At 54.2% G+C, this 20835-nt stretch overlaps 1 protein-coding gene across 3 annotated transcripts in view; it reads left to right on the top strand.

Moving 5' to 3' along the window:
• The first annotated feature begins 10936 nt into the window (after window positions 1-10936).
• Window positions 10937-20835, top strand: part of PNPLA4 (patatin like phospholipase domain containing 4) — a 68544-nt gene continuing 58645 nt past the window's right edge. The window contains exons 1-4 of one of the 3 annotated variants that reach the window (XM_053673439.1): window positions 10937-10979; window positions 12153-12345; window positions 15192-15286; window positions 15452-15587. In XM_053673439.1, the coding sequence (XP_053529414.1) occupies window positions 12166-12345; window positions 15192-15286; window positions 15452-15587 (411 nt within the window). In that variant the 5' untranslated portion in view covers window positions 10937-10979; window positions 12153-12165. Of the gene's footprint in view, window positions 10980-11506; window positions 11733-12152; window positions 12346-15191; window positions 15287-15451; window positions 15588-20835 lie in introns of those variants that run through there. The other 2 variants (XM_053673440.1, XM_037157562.2) reach the window with 2 other exon arrangements.

Below are 20835 nucleotides of genomic sequence, written 5' to 3' on the forward strand. Positions count from 1 at the left end.
ACAGCAGTCGTACAAGGGTGCTCAGCCCTGTCTCCACTGTGCTACATTCACAGTGTTTTACCTGCACAGACAGAACCGCCAGTGGGAAAAGGACCCGAGTGCAAGGACACTCTTTTTGTGACGTAGTTCTACACAGGAGTCGTGACTCCGGCTGCCACACGTGAATCAAGACGGAGAAAGCACACGGATGTGGCGCTCCTGGAGAAAGCACCACGGCTGGCCACCCCAGCGGCACACGTGGCAGAGCATGTTCTGATCGGGGGACACCCGCCGCCAGGGTGGGGAGACGCTGACGGGGATCCCACATGACAACACGCACGCATTGCAGAAACATGCCCCTCACAGCGGCGGCAACACTTGATAGAAGAAGAGAGAAAGGAGAGCCCTGGCCGATGCTTGCATGCCTGTGTTTTGGAGTTTTGGAAAAGCCCGAGGCAGGAACACGGGGAACCAGTGTCAGAGTCGGCCCAGGTTCCCAGGGCTGGTCACTCCCCAGGGCACCCCGTGGATGGACATGCATGGGACGCGGGGCAGGTTTGGAACGTTCCTCGGAGCACTGTGCTCCGTGCGGCAGGAAGCTCGGGGCACGACACCCCTTTGCCCCGCACGGAGATGCCCCGGCAAAGGCGCAGAGCGCGCCTGTCACGGAGAAAGGGAACAGAGGGGCAAGCTGCCCGCGGGACGACCAGAGCCGGGGCCGTGCCGTACGCCGGCGTTCTCATCCGAGCACAGAGCGGCAAGCAAACCGCACAGCAGCGGTGGGCTGAGCGAGCAGAATCGGGGCGCCACGGAAAACAGCACTTCCTTGCCAAACATGCAGGGCCTTGAAGGAGGTGAGATAGAGGGACTGTCCTACAGGCAGAAGAATATTTCGCACAAACACGTCAGTGCCAAAAAAATCTGGTATTATAAAGGAAAGCACGTGAATCAGTTTGCTCCCTTGTGAGGTCTACGTGCTCAGCGAAGAATGTTTCATAACCATTTGCATTATGTACTAGGCTTGTCCAGACCACCGAGGTGGGGAGACAGAATACATTCGTTCTGGAACCTGCAGTTCAGAGCGGACCAGTTTAAACACAGCTAACAGGCAGGTTTAAAACATTGTTGAGAGCCCTGGCTGGGTGGCTCACTTGGTTGCAGCGTCGTCTTGTATACCAAAAGGCTGTGGGTTCAATTCCTGGTCAGGGCACATACCTAGGTAGCAGGTTCAATTTCGGTCCAGTCAGGGAGCCTATGAGACACAACCAAGTGATGGTTCTCTCCCTCTTCCTCTCCCTCTTCTTCCCCCGCTCTAAAATCAATAAACGCATCCTTGGGTGAGGACGAAATCTTTAAAAAGCTGATGGCTGGGCAGGGTGGAAGCACGTGTGTGGAGGGTTTCCCAGGTGTCTGGGGTTGCCGAGTGGCTCGGGCATGACATGCCGGTTTGCATGTTGTTCGTCAAGCAAACGGCAAAATATCTCAGTGACGCGTACACCGCTAAAGGGATGGATTCATCCTTGCAGAGAAATCCCCTAAGCGGTCTGCAAACATTATGGCTTGTCCAGGCGCAGCTGTGGGCCCGGTTATAAAGTGCGTCTGGTTCCGCGACTGCTGCCTAACTGTATCCATCTGTGCGTCACGCAGCTTTAGTGATGACAGGGGTCAGGCTGGCGAGCAGGACCGGAATCCAGGGCCACCAGGCGTTTTCTGGATGGGCGCACGCGGACTCAGCCAGGGGGCGCGCACTCCCCCAAACACATGCATGGAAATGAGGAGCTGCCTGCTATCACAAAAGCCAGCCTGCTGTCGGGCACTGTCCCGCTGCAGACCGCTCTTCCTCTCCGCCATGCTGCCGGGACCGTGGCGCAGAAGGGGACACCTCTGTCACGTCAGAAAGTCACGCTGAACGTCTAATGGGCTCCCTGGGCTCAGCCGTCTCCCATCCCGGAGGGGACAACTGAACCGGCTCCTTGCAAAGGGCTGTCACAGATGAGACGTTGCAGGCAGGTCACGGCAGCATCAGCGGCTCTTTCTCATTTTCTCTGTTGTGATTTTTGCTCAGGTGATGAGCCAGAACTTTCTAGCACTTCTGGAAATGCTGGCATTGGGTCACCTTGGTGGACCTCATGATCACATTATTCCAGAAAGTGCATCCACCAAGCTTGGGCCGGTGGCAGGCTGAAGGACATTCTGCAGGGGTCGGATCAACTGAGACAGCTTCCATGAGCACAGCTTGGGGAGGAGAGACATTACAGCACCGATTGGTTTGAGCACAACCGCAGTTGGGTCAGCTTTCCCAACCTCCCTCAGTCTTCAAAGCAGGTGCAGCAAGGACGTGATTCTCTCCAAACGCCGAATCAGCTAAAGCGCCTTATTCAGAGGAAATGTCTGGTGGCCGTATTTCGGTCGATGTTTCAGCCTGAGTACCAGAGCTCGCCGACTGTGTCCTTTCCGAGGACCCCATTCCTGATTCGATACGCTGGCTCCTCCTCAGTGTGCGATCCAAGATTGCCTCCCTCAAGGGCGTTCGTACATCGATTGCATGTCCATTGCTGTGGTAAGTGCCAGGGATACAAATATGAGTACAATGTACTTCCTGCCCTCCGGTCTGGTACCAGAGAAAGATTTGCAAACAGACCATCACAGCGTGAAGTGCCACGAGTCACAACGAAGGGGCGTGCACGGAGCACTAAGAACACAGAGTAGGGACGTCAGGCAGGTCCTGGAAGGATCAGGAAAAACCCTTCGGATGGCATTCAACGTCCCTTTTCCTCGTACCCTTGCCTCAGACAGAGTCCGGGGAAATGGGTCGACCTTCCCTTTGTAGATTGGGTGAGTACAAGAATAGTTATGTCTTGGACACTACATGTAATTATAAGTCACACTTTGTTTTGAATCCTAGGAGTGTGTTCGGTGAGGAGCCACACAGCACGGCCAAACACACCGCCAACAGCAACAGCATGACCCCTGAAGCCAGCAAAAGGGTCAGTATGTTCTGCAAAGGACACCCCAGAATTGTGCCCAGAGTGAACTCTGGCATAGCCAGCCAGCCAGCCAGGGAACTCTAGACGGACACCAAGGGGTATTTACAAGCCGGGGTGACCAGGAGCTGCTGAGCCTCTCGGAGCTGGGTGGCTGGCAGCAGTGCGGTGCGGGCATCAGAAGTCGAATCTGCTGGTTCCACCCAACACCTTCCTACTTGCCCGGCAATCCTGCCCTGGGGCTCCCAGGGGCCCGCCGCACCCTTCTCCAGGTGCCCGGGGTCCGGGCTCTTCCTGCCCATCCCCCGCCACCCCCAGCCTTCCTCGGGTACCAGAGCACACAGGTGTGAGCTCTTCCTGGTCAAAGAACAGCCGACAGCACCTCCCCACCTTTCAAACAGCCCTGCTAAGAGTCCGTGCCCTATTCCACCAAGAAACAAGGTAACAGGCATTCTGAGCAAACGTTTCATTTTGGAACGCTATCATTTCATGATTTCTTTTCCAAGCGATTATTTAATTACAAAGTTCCAAGGCGTCGTACGACTGACCAGCCCATCTTTCCAAGGGAGCACCTACTACGTGGAGTTGAAGGGGGTAATAATGTGTTCACAGATCATGTTCTATTCATGCCACCTGTGTTTTTGCAAATTCAGTGTGTTAAGCCACATTAGCTCACAGACATGAATAGCTTACCAATGCCAGTTCTGTAAATGGCAAGGGAAATGAATGAGAATCCTAAAACCTGCTCAGGTCCAAGGAACTGAATGTCTCGGGGACGTATCTCTCATCCCAAGAGAGAAAACAGATATTCTAAATGACCGCATTTCCATTTTAACCATGTAATGTCCTGGTCGTGTGAATAATTCACGTTTTTCAGCACCTTTCAAAGCTTGGAAGTAATGAAAAGCTTCAAGCGAATGTTAAAATTGTTTGAAAATGTGAGCTTGCTCTAGCAACCTGGATGCTGTTGACATTAATATTATTGCGCCTACGGATAGCAACAGAAACAGTTACTATATGACAAATGTCCTTCTATACTCTTTTTTTGCACATATTAATGCCTTTGGCCTCAGGAACATTGAAATGTTTAAGGATCATCGTCATCCCCTTGTCTTAATAAACAAGCATTTTACGATTATTTTGATCTGGTGAACTAAATGTTTTCCATGTTACCGTGGCTACCGTTCAGGGTAATAATGCAATAGCGAACCAGTTCTGAGTGTGGGACCCACGGCATTCCACGTTCCTGACTTACACCAACTCATTTAACCTCATACATGTTCTATAATTTGGAATTATTATGCACAATGTCTACATTAAGGAACCGAGACACAGAGAGGTTAAGTGACCTGCCCAACGTCACACAGCTGTAACTGGTAGAGCCTGCATTTGAACTGAGAAATACGAGTGCTGACTTACGTTAAGTCACATCCATTCAACTCCCAGTCTGTGAGTACATCCATGCATATGCAGACCGAGGGTTTTCAATCACACTGGCTTGATTTAAACGGATGTGTGTGAAATTTGAAATCCAAACACATATGGTCCTTGTCAAAGTACTCACCCAAAATATTTGAGGCGCGTTCAACGGCTCGGCAGCCCGGCCTCTCTCGCGCGGACGAGCCTTCTGCCGCTGCAGAGCTCCTGGAAGTGAGAGCACCCGTTAGCAGCCACACCAGGGAAGCGGGGCCCCTCTCCTACCTACCTGGTTCCGGACGGGAACAACTGCCCAGGTGCACAGCGATCATTGTGCCAGATCAATAACCACGCACTGAGCCCCTGCCGAAAGCTGTGTCCCTCTGCGAAACCGTGGGGGGCCTGCAGAAGTGGAGTACGACTGTTCTGCCCCGCGGAGGTGGCAGGTCCCCACAGCCCCGACGGCAGCCTGGGGAAGAGGAACCCATCCTACAAGAGGATTATCTACGGGCTCCTCCATAAAATGGGGCAAACCTTTGAGGACAACTCCAAGAGAGCTGGCTGCTCCCTTTGTGACGGGGAGTCCGACTCTTCCCCACACCTGGAATCCCACTGACCGGTGCTCAGTGTAGGCACCACGCTGTTCAGACAAGGGACCTGGCCCTCCCCCACCCGGGCCGGCGCTGGGGAGGGTCCTCCATCACCCAGGGCACCTCCCCCTGAAGGCCCCCCCTCCCGTCTTCCCTCAGCGGGCGGCGCCCCATCTGTCTCGTTCACCGCCGTGTGCACGGGGCCGTGAGAACGCCCTCTCGCAGGGCGCTGTCGGCGGAGACGGCCGAATGTGTGCAGCCGTAGACATGCGCCCACGGGTGACGGAGAGAGGCCGTGAGCTCACAACAGGGCCGCCGTATTTTGCCGTGTATAATGCGCACCTATGTTTCGGGGCCAAAGTTTTAGGGAAAAAAATCTTTGGTTTTCGTTTTTCATTCCATTATTTACATATTTATGTATCTATTTATTTTGAGAAACAAAACTGACGATCATATTCCAGGGTATTATTTTTCAATGTGTACAGGATAATCATTCTGGCTTTCTAGAGTTACACTTTGCACACATAAGCATAAGTAAAAGAGTTAAAGACATTTATATAGAAACGGAGTTAGTATTACCCGTGTATAACGCACATCCTTATTTTTTCCCCTCAAAACTCTGGGCCGAAATGCAGTCGTCATACACGGCAAAATACGGTAGGTTGAAAGCGTCCGTTCTGACAGGTGTGCCAAGGCCTGTCCTCACTCCGCAGACGTCCTTGCTGTTCACGCACTTGCACTTGTGGCCCTGAGGCCCGGGGTAGGTCCCGATGTGTACATTCATTAAGACGCGGTTTCTGTCAGCCTGGGTGTTATACATGACTGGTGGGAAGACGGCCCTGGGGCGCTGAGAGCGCCCACCAAATGATCCGAGGTCAGCACGGAAGGTGATCTTGGCTCACCAGTGGGCGCTACTCTGGGCTGCAGCGATGCGCGTGAGCCAGGCGGATGTCTGCGACAGGCCAACCGGGAAGGCCCAGCTCTGAGAAATAGGTCTGCTGCCGGAGCTGCCTTTTCTTGCTGACGAGCACCCACCAGCACAAGACAGACGCCGTCCTAAAGGAGCCGCACGGGAACCGGAGGGTCAGAGAAGTTCTCGGGACGCCCCACGCAGACACGAAGAGGGTGTGCCCCGAGCTGACAGAGGCGCTGCATGGGTCCAGAAGGCAGCCCAGGCAGGCCTGAGAAGCGAGTGGGGCTTCACGGATAGAAAGCCGCACGAAGACCTTTCCGGCACGGGGACAGTGAATCGAAAATGGAGTTCGTTTTAAGATGAAAAAGAAAAAAAAAAACATCAAGTGCCTCTCGTTCAATCCTTGTCACATATTAAACACTAAATAAGCTTAATACAAAGAGCTGGGGAAAAAAGAAGGGCAAAGAATGAGGGGTTTGGTTTCCTGGCAGTTAAGACCTCAGTAAGTGACATGATGCCCTTCCATAGCTTTGCTCCTAATGGGAACCAACGGTGTCATTTTACGAGACCCTGCTTTAGGTCGCCTTCCGGGAACAGCGGGGATCAGGAGGACTCACTGAGGTGACCGGCGAGGGCAGAAAGGGAAGCTTTGAAATTATTTCAAGGACAACTTCGGCCCCTCTGTGTAGGTCAAGGGCAGAGCTGTTTCCCAGCAAGGTGTACAGGGTGGAGAACACAGACCGTCTTTTCTTCAGGCTTTAAAAAATATGTATGAGTCTGTGATGCATTTTGCACGTCCACTTGCAAGGAAGATGTGACCCCTTATTTTATGGAAGGTATTTGGAGGTATGGAAATTTGGAAAGGGTATGTGTTCCAGCCTTCCAGGTACAGAATACGAAAGGCAAGCACAGTAACTCAGCAAGTTCAACACAATAAGCAACACCAAACATCTCGACCACCTCCACTGTTTCAGCTCCATGCACAGTATTTTACATCTGGAACCTTGCCCACGTTGAATTAGAAGGACACTGATAAATGAATGCGACATTTTAAAACCGTTTCTCTTGAACAGAGATGACTTAATACTTAGTTTCTGCCCCATGTGAGGAAGACCCATAGATGAGTATATATTCTCAAATGGAACCTGTCGTAAATCACCCTTCTTAAGGATGTTTATTTTGGGTCTCATATATTATCAAAGTGTTTTGTTACGTATATGTGTGCATGTATATACATTCCCCCCTTTAAAAAGGACTCACCAGTTTAAGTCATGGGTGCCTGCTGGGAACCTTACACCTGGCTTCTAGCTAAAAACATTGCATTGATTACAGGAACCTGTGCGCTCCACGAGCCAATTGGCTACAGGTACATGAGGTGTGCATGCGCTCCACAAGCCAATCAGCTACAGGCACATGAGGTGTCCACGAGTACCAGTTGCACCCAAGTCATCAATAAGCGGGCCCTTCTTTGTCTCAAGCTAGCCAATAGCAAGCAACCTAATCTCCTTCCTCTCCCTCCCCTATATATATACCCAGTTCGGAAAAATAAAGTTTGCAGCTTGATCAGAATCTTTTGTCTTGCTGCCGTTCTTCGCGCCTCTTGTCCCCCCAACTCATTTGTTCTAGGTAGGTGGTCGAGCCCCAGTTGATTGCTCCGTGGGCCGGAGCAGGTGCCAAACTCATTTTCAGGAGGGGCCACATCAGCCCCACAGTTGCCCTCAGAGAGCTGAAATGATTTTAGGACTGCATACAAGTCGCTACTCCTTCACTAGGGGCAAGGAGCTCGGCACTGCTGCTGGTACAAACAAGGCGCCGGGCCGCATAAAACAAGGTGGAGGGAGGGCCGGGTTTGGCCCAGTGGGCCTCGTGTTTGCCACCTGTGCTGGAAGCGGTCAGTTCTTCTAGCCTGTTTCCGATAGCCATGGGAAAAGCACTTACCTGTATTTGTGAGAACTGTTTTGCCTGCAAGATGCAAAAGCTCAGCTCTTAAGGAGCTTAAGAACACAGGGTGGGTGCAGTGAGGGAGTGAGTCCTGGAAGCTCCGAGCTTCGTCCACAGGCTCAGGAAATGCCAGCACCCCTGGGACCTCGGCCTGACTCCCCCCACCTTCCTCCCTGTTCCCCCCCAACCCTCCCCTGCCCCCCATCTCTCCTCACCTGCCTCCTTCTCCCTCTTTCTCTATGGGCTTTATTTTCTGCTTTGCTCACCGCAAGTGGTGGTCTTCGTGGAAAACAGCTTGTGCTTTGCGCTGAGACAGGAAGGGGCGCAGCCTCTTTCTCTCTGTGTGCAGAGGGCAAGTGCCACCGGAGCACTGCAGTGGGACTCCGCGGTGCTCCCGGAGCCAGGCAGCGGCTCCACTGGGCCCAGGGGCACGCCGCTGACAGCGCCTCCACGCCCCGAGCGGAAACAGCCGGGGCGTGCCCCCGTGTGCGGGGCACATTCCACCACCACCCCCCCCCCCCCGGCCTCTAGTGTTTCCGGGTCACGGAACCAGCACGCAAGGTTCTGAGAGGCGGGGTCAGGGAGGGAGCTGAGCGTGTTGCCTCGGAAATGACTGCGCATCCCACGGTAGGATGGACACATGTTCAGAGGCCAAGGTTGGGAAATAAAATTACACCAATTGCGGAGCAGACTGGAAGGACCACACTCAGAGATTCTGCAATAAGGTCCTGTCCTTGGGGCTGCTGAGGTGTGGCAATGTGGGACACATGGAAAAATCTTGTGGGAAGAAGCCAGGACAGGGAAAGGGGCAGAGAGGTGTGGGCACTTGGGTTTGATGCCAGGTGCTCCTCAGATGTAGCTGCGTCCAGAGCTGAAGGTTTCTTCCTCTCTGGCTCAGTGTGCGAATCAAAAGCCGCTGTGCACGGCTTTGCAATGGCATGGCTTTGCAACATGCACACGCCTCTCTCGTTAGGTATCTGCTATCTGCCTGCCCACTGGACTACATTCCGGGTGAAGAGGAACTGGATTCTTGTCAATTCTGTATGGCCTGTAATAGCAGAGTGTGTGCTAGGCAATGGACACTGCATGAACGTTTGATCAATGGCTACATAAACCAACCACTCCAAAACTAAATTACTAAAGAAAATAAACAAGCAAAACCAGGCAAATAAATTACGCGAAAATGTTCTTACAGGGCAATTAAATTATTGCATACTTGCATTCCAAGGGTAATTTACTTAAATCCAACATCCAAAATAAATATTTATTGATTATGTACTATACTCCCATTGTTGTTCATGGTGCCGAGATTCCGAAGACAAATGTGAATGAATTCAACATTCTTCCTTACCTTAGGGAGCTGAAGTTTTTAATCAGTGGCATGAAAATACATGGAGTAGAAGGGGAAACAAGGGGAGAGTTTAAAAAGACTATGGAACACTCCGAAGTTTTGACAGGAGACTTAAATTCAATGAGCCCTCCCTCACCAGCAAGTGCAGCGGGAAGGGGAGAACTTGTCTGTCCTCTACTCGGAGGAGACTGCGGCGGCGGTGTTCCTCCAGGTTGCCCAGTTACACACTCTCCTCTTCTCCGTCATCCCTCCCCCGGGGCCCGAATGCAGGACGAAATCCCTCTGCCCGCAACACGCCACGTTCGGGCTCTGTAGGCTTGCTTCTCCTTACACTTTGGATGCCACATCACTTTAAACCACACCTGCCAGGAGGTAGAGCAAGAGTGCAAACTTCAGCGGGCATAGCACACCCTGGAGATGCTCTTAAAATGCCGATTCTGCTTCGGATCTGATGGGAGGCCTGGGATTCTTCCTTCGTGATAGGCTTCCTCTGTGGGAAGACCACGCCCTACCCCTCCGGGGATGAAGGAATGAAGCGCTTATCCTTTTGGGCTTCTGGAATGTGCAGGTCAACGTCCCTCTACGAAATTCTAGTGTTACTACAGAGCTCGTAATGGCTTCGGGATCAGCTATGGCAGAGGCTCTTTATGGAAACGAAAACCAAAATTTCCGCAGCACCCCACCCTGCAGTGCTGTAGGCCAGAGGCCAGGAGCCTGGCACCCCAAACAGGGGAGAAAGAAAAAGCCCGAGGTAAAGCGTATTGGGGCAGCGCCCCCCTTCCCGTGTTGCTTAAAACAACAGACAGCCTTGCACTGTCCAGAGTCTGTTCTGTAGCTTCAGGAGAACTCAGTCTGTCTTTTATAAAGGGGACCCGGAGAACCTTCCATCACGAAGCCTGAGACTCCTGCGCGCTTGTTTACTAGGATCACCCAGGACATGCATTGTTTATGGAAACAAACTACTGGTCAGAGCCCATTGAATTGGGGTGGGAGCGTCGGCAGGCTTGGCCACCACTTAGAGCTGCATCTAGAGTCTGTCCAGAGCCAGCGGCGCCACCGGGCTGTGTACGGAGGGGCATGCTACTTGCAGGAGCTCTAGCCCAATTCAGATTTTACCACCCCTTTTGGCAGCTGAGTCACCAGGGAAGCTCAGAAAGGTCATGCCACCCGCCCAAGGCCCACTGAGGACGTGAACGCTACCCTAAGCCGCAGCCCGGCCTCTCCAGGAAAGCTTAGGCAAAAATCACAAGCACGCCCTAAAAAGCAGCCGGACACTCAGAAACACAACCCAATCCCTGAATCCCGCCCTCTAAGGCGGCGGGACCGCCCCGGGGGCGGGGAAAAGAAGGAACCACTTCCGGGAAGCAGCCGCGAAGAGAAACAAGCACTTCCGGGGCGCCGAAAGCGTGGGTCGTTCAGGGTCAACGGATTCTCACCTGAAGGCCGGCCCGCAGGTGGCGCTAAACCGCCACAGGGACCAAAATGCATTCCCGGATGTCCGGAAAATTCGGAGCTTCACACGAGAGTTTTCACGCTTACCCGTAGTCGGGGAACCCTCGGGGTCAAGCGGCCCAATGCGCGCCGCCATGATGACTGGAGTCCCTTAAGTAGGGTGGGCGGGGCCTCGCGGACGCCAGCGTCGGCGCCCCGGCGTCTCCCATCCGCGCGGTAGGCGGGCCCCAAGCACAAAGAACAAGGTCCAGCCCTGGTAGGCGGGGCCTCATTGAGTGACGGCCCGGCCACGCCTTCCGGTTAAGGCGGGGGTTCTGGGGCGTTCAACCAGGAAGTGCGTCTAGAGTGGAAGGGTACGATTGCGCGGGACGCTGGTACGAACTGTCGAGGGGCGGGCCTCAGCCCCCTAGAGGTTGCTCCGGCGGCGACGGGAGCGTCGGTCCCGTCCTCCCCGGCCCTGTTATGGCGGGCGCCTCGGTCCTGTCCCCCACCCCAGGCTGCGGGGGGGGGTGACACTGGGCCTGCGTGGCCTGGGCGGGCCGCCTGGAGATGAAGCACCCTTTTCCCCACTCGCTCAATCGGCTGTAATTGAACCAAAACCCGGGCTCGGCTGCAATGGCTGAGCTTCTGCCCCGACAGTGTGCAAAGGTTTTAGTCTCGTGAATTCGAAGCTTGGGCCAGGTGCCTATTATGATGACCCTAGGACTGGGGTCCTGGGGTCGCCCGAGGAAGCCCTACTGAGGGCCGACTAGTGAGCAGCCTTGCAGGGTCACGATTTCATGCAAGGGGAGTGGGGGGGGGAAATCCCTGCCCACTGAGGCTTGAGCAAACAGTTTTATAGTCAGGTTTCTTCCAGGTGTCACGTGGTACGAATAACCTTTCTTCGAGCCTCCAGTGCCCTGGCCAGGCACGAGCTCAGATTGTCCTAGGAAATTTGGCTGTGCACTGTATGACATTATTGAATGATTGCTCATTGCGTTACTGAATAATTGTGGGCTTTATTTATTTACTTTTAAGGAACAGTGGATGCTCCAAATGGCAATGGGAAGGGAGGGAGCAGGGACTTCCATTTGAAATTGACCGATGCACTTGGAAAAACCAAATGTGTGAGTCATTTGCGATTTGCTACAGTTTAATGATTTTACCTTTCCACCGTCTTAGCGCGGCCGCCAAAAGTTTTCAAAGGTCAAGAAAAAAAATAGCAAGGGCATTGCCAATCGGAATTTATCCATCTGTCTCTTGCCAAGTAATTAAGTAGTTGATTGCATAATCTAATGAATAAATCCATATCTATTCAGTAGGTTGCCTAAGCTTCTGAACAAATATGGGATGTTGTAACTTTTTTTTTAACATTGGGTCAAGGTGAGAGATGGGGGGGTTGTTTCCTTGAAAGATTTGGGAGTTTAGGCTTTCCCTGAAAATGCTATGTTTAGGTCAAAGAATTATCTCTTAATACACAGGCTTGGGATGACGATTAGCATACACTGTAGCAACTCACAGCATTTCTCTTTTTCTCGGGCGGCCAGTTTCCAGGCTAGAATGAAGCACATCAACTTGTCCTTTGCAGCCTGTGGGTTTCTGGGCATCTACCACTTGGGGGCAGCATCGGCCCTTTGCAAACACGGCCAAAAACTGCTGAAGAATGTGAAGGCTTTCGCCGGCGCCTCGGCGGGATCCTTGGCTGCTTCTGTCCTGCTAACAGCCCCAGAAAAAATTGAGGTAATTAAGTAGATTCACCAGGCCGTGTTCCTCCGCCGGAAATTAAGCCCGAACAACAAAGGCGAACGTTAACCCGGAGTTAACTGCAGAGAAATAGGCCTTCGCCTGGGAAACAAAAGGTTAAAACTTTTGAAATGTAGTCGCCGGGGATCTGGGCTGGGGCCTTGGAAAAGACAATCATTTGGGGTGACAGTGAGACAGAAAATGGAATGCCAGATTTTACTCTGGAACGTTTGTTTAGTCTTAAGATTCCAGCTCTGTTTTCAAGAAAAGATATTTCTTCCTTCTCAGATCCGAGGTCTCTTATTGCAGGAGTCGAACATGTGGCGGCTAACTCTGCTCCTTCCGATTCCCATTATGCATTCAGTGGAGGCCTGTAATTTCTATTAAGTGGAATGATATTAGAATTTAATTTGTTTTTCATTCTCGCAGTACGAAGAAGCCTCGAATTCCAAGCAGTTTATCCAGAAGTAATAAAAATGAGCCTTCATTAAATATTTCACAGAATGCAATCTGTGTTTTAAAAATCTCTGTTCTGCTTCTAGGCATTGATTATGCATTCGCTGACTTTGAGAGCCGGCTTTCTTTCCTAGGAGGAGGGTGTATGTGTTAACTCCTTCCATACCCAAGGGACTCTGGACAGCTGTCAAATAATGATCAACACATTCGTGCCCAGGAATGAATTTAAGGGACATTGAAATTTTCAAAAGCCCATGCGGCACATTAAAAACCTTGTTTTCAAATCTACGCTGAGCTGCTTGTAAAAGGGAAAACTGGATTTGAGGCCAATTATTCAGAAATCCGCCTGCCTTTTCACCGAGTCTCTCTAGGATGGCTTCAATGGCAAGTGAAGAAGTCAGGGCTCCAGAGATCACGCAGCGTGAGAACCTGGCGTCTGGGAGACTGTCAATCAGGCACAAACGCCTTCCAAACAGACTCGTGGGCGGTGTGAGCCGCCAGCTATGGCAGGCACTCCCTTCCCAACTGTGTTTTCTTCCCAAGCTACTACGGGCCACGACGGGCCATTTCCCCCACTGTGGGGCAGTCTTTCCCAGGCGGGGGAGACCCTGAGCTTCGAAGTTGGGTGGGCTCTGTTGCAAAGTGTCAGCCAGCTTAGAAATGTAATCAGTGCGACTGAGGATGAACACGATCTGGAAATACTGACATAGCAACAGCCTGAAATTGAGTGATGCTCACACACTCAGTGCTTTACCTGAATTTGAGCCTTGAGTCACCTGTGTGTGTTCAAATCCCATCACCTGTGCTGCTTTATTTCACGGTGCCTTGGAGGCCTGTTTGCATTGTCGAATTGTGCCGGTACGATGTACGAGTGAGTCTTTACCACCACTTACCTTGGGGAGTGGAAATGGCGCTCCCTTTACCCAGGCCTTCCTCGTTTCTCCTTCACAGTAAACGTTCAGCTATTTGGCTTAAGGCAATTTTTTTTTTTACCATTTGAAACACACCACTTGCCGGATGGCTTTGGGCTTCTCAAGCCAACTGTTTTCTGCCCACTCCCATCCCCGTTGGCGCTGTTCTCGCGGAGCGTGTGTGGTGTGAGCTCCTCCACCACTTGGCGGAGTTGTGACAAAGAGGGGCATAATCAATCCAGTTCTGAGCGTACGCATGCATAATTGAGAGGGGCACCTGACGCTGGTGTATTTTTGGGTACTACGCAGATCGAGGCGTTGCTAGGTAAAGAGCTCAGTGCGCAAGCCTTCCCTCATGGCTTGTTCATAATTTGCAAGCCATGGCGAGACGCAAGGGTGACTGGGTCCATTCCTTAATAAATTTCCGGTCTGGGCAGGGATGTGTGTAACTAAAATTAATACAAGACAGCGGCTGAGTGCTGCCTAGCTTACTAGAAGGAGCACGCATGTTACTTGGGGGCTGCCCCACTTGTCCCCTGGAAGTCCGCAGCAGCTTCCTGACAGGCGGGCACACATCCTGTTGTCCGCCCGCCTCCAGCCCACCCCCCTTGTGGCACTGCCAGTGAATTTGCGCACACTCAAGGCGGATGGTCTCCCGCCCTGCCTGCCCCCCACACCCGGCTCCAGGCTCATTCAGGACAGGGCCCACCTTTCTGTGCCCCTTGTGACTTAGCTGCCTCCTCGCTCCGTGACTGATGCCTCTGGGGTCTTTGCCCTCTGTGGGGTCCTTGCTTCTCCTACAAACATCTCCGTCTCCTGTCCAGCTGCTGTTCCTATTTTGGGCCACAGCCCGATGAGACATTAGGAAAGATACTTAATCTCTTCAAGCCTATTTGCTTACCTGTCAGGTGGGCGATTTTGTGAAGAGGAGTTGACAGGAGCTGAATCCGTGGGTCCCAGTCTGCCCTGCTTGCTACATCCATTCACTCAATCCCAGTGCCCAAGACTGATCCCCAAAGGCTGGCACTCGCTGCTTGTGGAGGATAGTCACCGGTCATCGAGACTCCTTCCTCTGATACTGGTGGTGTCCTGAACAACCGGAGCCGTTGCCGAGGCCACGGGATGGGGGTGGGAGAGGAGGTTTATCGTGTCGGAGAAGTCTGCGGAAGGATGTGTTCAACTACAGTCCCAGCCTTCGGGAGATGCCCAGCTGTGGCCATGCCGTTGGAGAAGATTTAAAAAGCAACAGAGGCGGCACTAGAGGGGACACATAGCTTGCCTGGGGACCAGGAACAGCAGCGAGGGCCAGGCCAGGTGGGCGTTTGCATCTGTGCACCTGTGCAGGAGTCTGGCTTCTGAAGGCCGGCGTGGGGTTTACAGTCTCCAGGTGCAGCGTGTGCTCGGAACAGAGTTCTGCAATCAGAATGGATTCTTTTCAACCAAAATGTAGAGTCACCCATTCATTTTATTTTTTAGGAGTGCAATGAATTTATCTACCAGTTGGCTGAAGAAATCCGAAGGCAGTCTCTCGGAGCAGCAACCCCTGGCTACGATTTCATGGCCCGGTTGAGGTATGTGTGTAAATGTATTTTTCACGGTCTTTTCCCCGCGGAGCGTGTGGAGGCGGTGCTGAGGGGAGCCCACTCTTCCTAAGCCGTGGCAAGCTCAGCTCAGCCCCAGTTCACAGGCATTCGGTAGCCTAAGGTGAGTGACGTGGGTCCCATGTTCCTCCCCAGAAGCGGAATAGAGTCGATCCTCCCTCCTGATGCCCACGAGCTGGCCCAGCACCGACTGCATGTCTCCATCACCAACACCAGGACCCGCAAGAACCTCTTGGTGTCCAGTTTCTCCTCCAGGGAGGACCTCATTCAGGTAACGCACTTCCTGTTCCAGGGTGAGGGCAGGTGCCGATGTAAGTCCTTCTCGCGGGCACCGAGCATCGCTCTTTAGACGTGGCATGTTCTATCACGCCTGACATGGGGCGTGCCCGGTGAATGATTCCGGGGGTGAGCTGCAGCGGCCCCTGTATCCGTTCTGCGCTTCTCTCTCAATGCTCAGCACCCTCACGTTTATTCTGGGAGGCAGGTCACCTGTGCAGTTTAGTAGCTGTAACTCAGTTCCTTACCTTAACGTAGCTGGTCATGGCAGTGTAAGTAAGACTCTGAACGTGAAGTGTGCTCTTCGGTCCTCCACTGGCCCTTCTGTGAGTCAGGAGCGACGGGGGCATCTGCTTCCCTTACAGTGCTTTTTAACGGAAGACACCTGGGTGAGAGGGTTCACGGGGCAGACCCCCGGTCTTCCTCATTGCCAGCGGGGACGGGCTGTGGAACCCAGGTCTCCACTTTTCCATCCCGAGTTCCCTTTGGCGTCTACCCTGTGGTCGTGAGGCCCTCCTTTGTATTGGAAATGCACAGGAAGGTTGGTTGGTTGGCTGAGCATTCGCTATGTCTGCAACATGCTTGGGCCCGATGTGCCAATGACCGTGCGCGTGCTAAGGTAAGGTGCGACGTTTCTGTCCACTGAGAAGGGTACGCTTTTCTTAGCAAAAACGGGCAGCTTTTCCTTTCTTTTTCCCTCTGTGGGACTCACAGCAGGCTGCGGGGGACACGGGGAAGGCGGGTTTGGACAGAGGACAAGGTGTGCCTTGGGCGGGAAAGGTGCAGGCTCCGCCGGAGCTGGGTGAGGAATGCATCGGCTCTTACTGCTGGATCTCGCTGCTCGGATTTCACCGTTTGCACGATGTCACTTGAAACACCTGATGAAATGTCGCAGTGCCGAGGAAAGCTGCCTCGTGCTCTACGAGATTAGAGTGTTTGCACTTGGTGTCCCACCGAGGCCAGCTTCTGAGCAGTGCCGTCAAAGGTGAAGCTACGATGTCTCTGTCACCTCATTACAACCTTATGTGGACTTGCCTACTATGCAGGGGGCTGGTCACTCACGCCTGAGTGATCCCAGACAGCCAGTGCCAGTCCAGGCACACGAGGCTCCCCGTGTGTCGGAACCCTGCTGCTGGTGTGGCTGGCAACAGGCCCGGGGGCCCCAGGGTCCTAACAGTAGGGCAGCCCCTCCCCACTGGGCCTGTGCTCAGCCACCCTCTGTACAGCTGTTCCCAGAACCCGTCCCCATGGGCTTGTCACCGTTCGGCCCAGTCCATAGTTCGCGGCTTTGTGTGCTGAGTTTCTACTGCCCGTCTCACTCCACAGAAATGTAAGCTCCCCTAAGGCACACAGGCAGAGTTGCCGCCTGCCGCCTGCCGTCTGCCATCTGCTGCTGTGTCCCCGCCCCCGGCACGGCGGCAGCTTCATCAGGACACGTTCAGTGAGCGCACACACCCAGACGAATAGACCAGCCAAGGTGGCCACCCTCCTACAGGGTCACTGAAAGCAAAGAGCCCAGAACCGGGTCCTGCAGGTGCAGTGAGCTGCACACAGTCATCCAGCAGGTCCGCGGCCGGCCGGGCCAGCGCTCCAAGGGTCTGGCCGTCTGTGCGGTCACACTGCACGCTGGACAGGACACCCTCCTCTCCACTCCTTGTATGCGAGAACGCGTCTGCTGAGTGACAGTCCCCAAAGCCGTCCATGCCCCCGTCCCCAGCTCCTGTGACTGTGTCACCAGACATGGCCAGCGGGATTTCGTAGGTGACGTGACGTCCTGAGATAAGACATGATCCTGGATAGTCGGGGCGCACCCACGCTAGGTCCTCCACAGTGGACATGTTTTCCAGATTGCACGCCCCCTCACTGGGCCTGAGGCATGGCAGTGTCCACGGAAGGACGGCACACAGGCCGCTGGGGACTCCGGGGCACTCTGCCTGCCCCCCAGCATGACACAGGGGCCTCCGTCCTGCAGCCACTGGAGGGGCGCTGCCGGGTGTGGGTGACAAGGGCCCAGAGGGCCCCAGAGCTCCCGGGAAGAACCACAGCCCTGCAGCCCTGCTGAGGCCGGGGTGAGACCCCCGCCAGGTTGCGGCCTGCAGGCGTCGGGGTCACGGATGCGGCCGTCGAAGTCTCTGAGTTCCTGGCAATCAGTTCCAGCAGCACCGGCAAACTCTCGCAACAAGTAAACACGATTTCCTCCGGTTTCCTTTGTTTGGGGTAATGACTATTCAGAGAATGGGTGTAATTACTGGAGTTCATTGAACAGCAGAGAAAGAGTTGACGCTGACGTGTAATACCTTGTAAGGGGGATAATTGAATAATTAGCAGTGATCCCGCGGTATACAAGCAGCGTTTTTCAGTGTTTCCCAGAGCACTCCAGCCTTATTCAGAACGGAGAGGAGGAAGGGAGCACGGCTCCTCGGTGGCAGATGGTGGCTGCACACACGCGTGACATACATGCTAGAATCCTCTGACGCGTCTGGCTCAGAAGAATAACACTGGGTGGAGCCCAGGCTGGGGGGGCGGGGAGGGAAGCAGGAGGGGACAGGAAATGCCCCCCCTCTGAGCAGCGGCATCGTCAAGCGCACAGGCTCTGCCTAAACGCCAGGCCGGCGGGAGCATTTGTCTGCGGTGGCGCGGCCGCAGGACTGGGGTTCTGACCACGCAGGTCAGGGTGGGGAGAGACGAAAGCCGCTGGCCAGCCCCTCGCATCCTCGGGTGGAGCCAAGAGGCTGAGTCTCCACAGCCAAGAGGAGAAGCCACTCACGAGGAGCAGCTTGAGTCTCTCGGGGGCTCTGCACCCCTGCCCTGTGCAGCGGCCTTGGGTTTACTCTCTGGAAAGTCTGTACATGAGATAGATGGATAGAGAGAGAGAGAGAGAGAGAGATTGATGAAGATTGAGGCCAATGTGGAGAAGGTCAGCCTCCATCGGCAGCCAGTAAAGGAACGTGGTCAAGCTGTAAACCCTGGTGATGTTAATGACCCTGCGGCACTTGATGTGTGTTTCCATCATTAGCTCATCCATTCCCTTCCTCGCTGCTGGGCTCTTCATTACTCACCAGCTGCCCGTACCGTGCATCACGGGCAGGGTGTCTGTGGACCTGGAAGTCCAACCAGAATCCTGTCACTTCAAGTGCGTCTGTGTGCGTGTGCTGCAAGCCCCTCCTGGATGCTGTCCAGGGTGGCTGCTTCCTGTCCGTCCCCCCAGGGCTCATGTCCAGGCCCATCATGGCCCGACAGTGACCTCTGGGATGTGCCATGCCAAAGCCCCCATTTTCTCAGCTGTGAAGTGGCCGTCGTACGCTGATCGGTGTGACTGTGGATTGAGACAAGCCTGGTAGGTGTGTCTCAAACACCACCACTGTGCAGGCCTGTGGAACACGGCCGATATTTAGTCACAGATGACAATCAGCCACACCCGTGACGGGTCCGCGCCCCGCAAGTCTGCCAGTCCCACTGCCTGTCCTGCAGGCCGAGGGGCACACGCCCCTTCTTACCCTTGTCACTCTCTTACTCCTCCCTTGTCTTCTTCTTCCTCCTCCTCTTCCTTCCTGACCACCCTGTGGGCACACAGCTGCCCGATCTCGGCATGGGGACTGCTGCCCTCTCTGGCCACATGGACGCATTTGACGTGACACCCCTTCACTACTGGCCTTCTTCTAAAGTTGTTGTGACGGTTCGTTCTCCATGATAAGGACCGACCTCATTTTTGGAGGCATGACAGAAGTATTCTTTCGCTGGTTGGCTGCAGCCATAGCTGGTTGTTTTCTGATGACCTAGTGATGGGGTCCAGCGATCCCTTTCACTTGCAGCTACGATTCCCTAGTCGTCTGGGTCTCGTGTCCACAGTGACTGCACTGAGGGCTGTGGCCTGGCAGTCGGTCCCCTCCCAAATTCACACATTGAATCCCCATGGCCATGAAATCGGGATACAGAGGGGGAGCTTCTGGGAGGCCACGAGGTCACGAAGGTAAGGCCCCAGGCATGGGGTCAGGGCCCTCCTCAAAGACACCCCTGAGCGCTGTCACCCTTTTGCCACATGAGAACAGGGGAGAGCCCCGATCTCCGCAGCCCCCGAATCCGCCCACCCCGGCACCTTAGCCTTCCAACCTCCGGAAGGTGGGAAGCACGTATCTGCTGCTCACAAGCCACTCCGCCTCTGGCGCTTCACTCCAGCAGCCTGCACGGCCCCAGACAGGAAGCAGGTCCCGGGAAGCACGTGCTGCTGTCAGAAACAACGGTGGAAGTGGCCTTGGCCGTGGGCGATGGGCCGAGGCCCAGAGACATGGGAGGCGCCTGCTGGGAAAACCCCCCACTGCCGTCGACGGTTCTGGGGTGGGGGAGGGGAGAGAGGAGAGCAGGACAGCACTGCCACCTGTTTGGACAATGCTGAGTGGTCCTCAGTGTCACAGCAGTGCAAATGGGGACGCTCAAGGCCATTCACTCCGATGGGGTCTCAGACGGAAACGAAAAGACATGTCAGACCGTGCAGAGTGCGCCACCCTCGTTTTAAATCTCAAAAGCACGGCTGAGTCACGTTCCTGCCCTGGCCTCCTGTGGAAGGGCCCCGTCGGCGAGACCTGAAAGTGCACCTCCGACGAGGCCATTTGTGAGCAGAGTTGAAGGGGCGGCCTGGTTTCTCTGGACTGCTTATGGCAGAGATGCAAGAAGAGCAGAACGGCTTAAACATGGCATGGTTCATCAAAAGTGAAGCAGAATGTGAAGATTTGGAACACTCTTCAGCCCGTCCTTTTGGGAAAGAACAAGAGAGCTCGTTCAGAGCGGAACAGGAAGAATGTGGCCCTGTGGTCATGTAGCCAACGGCTGAGGAGGTGAGTCTGCCACCTACACAGAGCAGGACCTCCTGTCCCGGACGATGGAAGGAAGGCCCGGGCATTCAGAGACTGCGGGGCAGCCCCTTCTGGCACGGGGCCACTGTGGAGACCCCCACTAGAGCGACGCCCAGCAGAGCCATGAGGCTGGGGCCACCCCAACACCCCGGAACTCGACCAGCCAGCAGTGGCCTGCCTTGGTGCCAGTCTTGGGGGGTCTCGGGCAGCAAAGCCTCGGGCAGAGCCCCCCGCTTTCCACGGGCCCGTCCCCATTTCTTTACTTCTGCACCTTCACGCATTAGGCCCCGAACGGTCAAGTAGGTGCGTTCCACAAATCAACTCATCCATTTTCAGTTCCACTTTCCATTCTGGGCTATTCGTTTTTTGTTTTCTCCCAGAAACAAAGATGAA

Source organism: Artibeus jamaicensis, unplaced genomic scaffold (assembly GCF_021234435.1).
Source record: "Artibeus jamaicensis isolate MK-2021 breed Jamaican fruit bat unplaced genomic scaffold, CSHL_Jam_final contig_859, whole genome shotgun sequence".
NCBI lineage: Eukaryota > Metazoa > Chordata > Mammalia > Chiroptera > Phyllostomidae > Artibeus > Artibeus jamaicensis.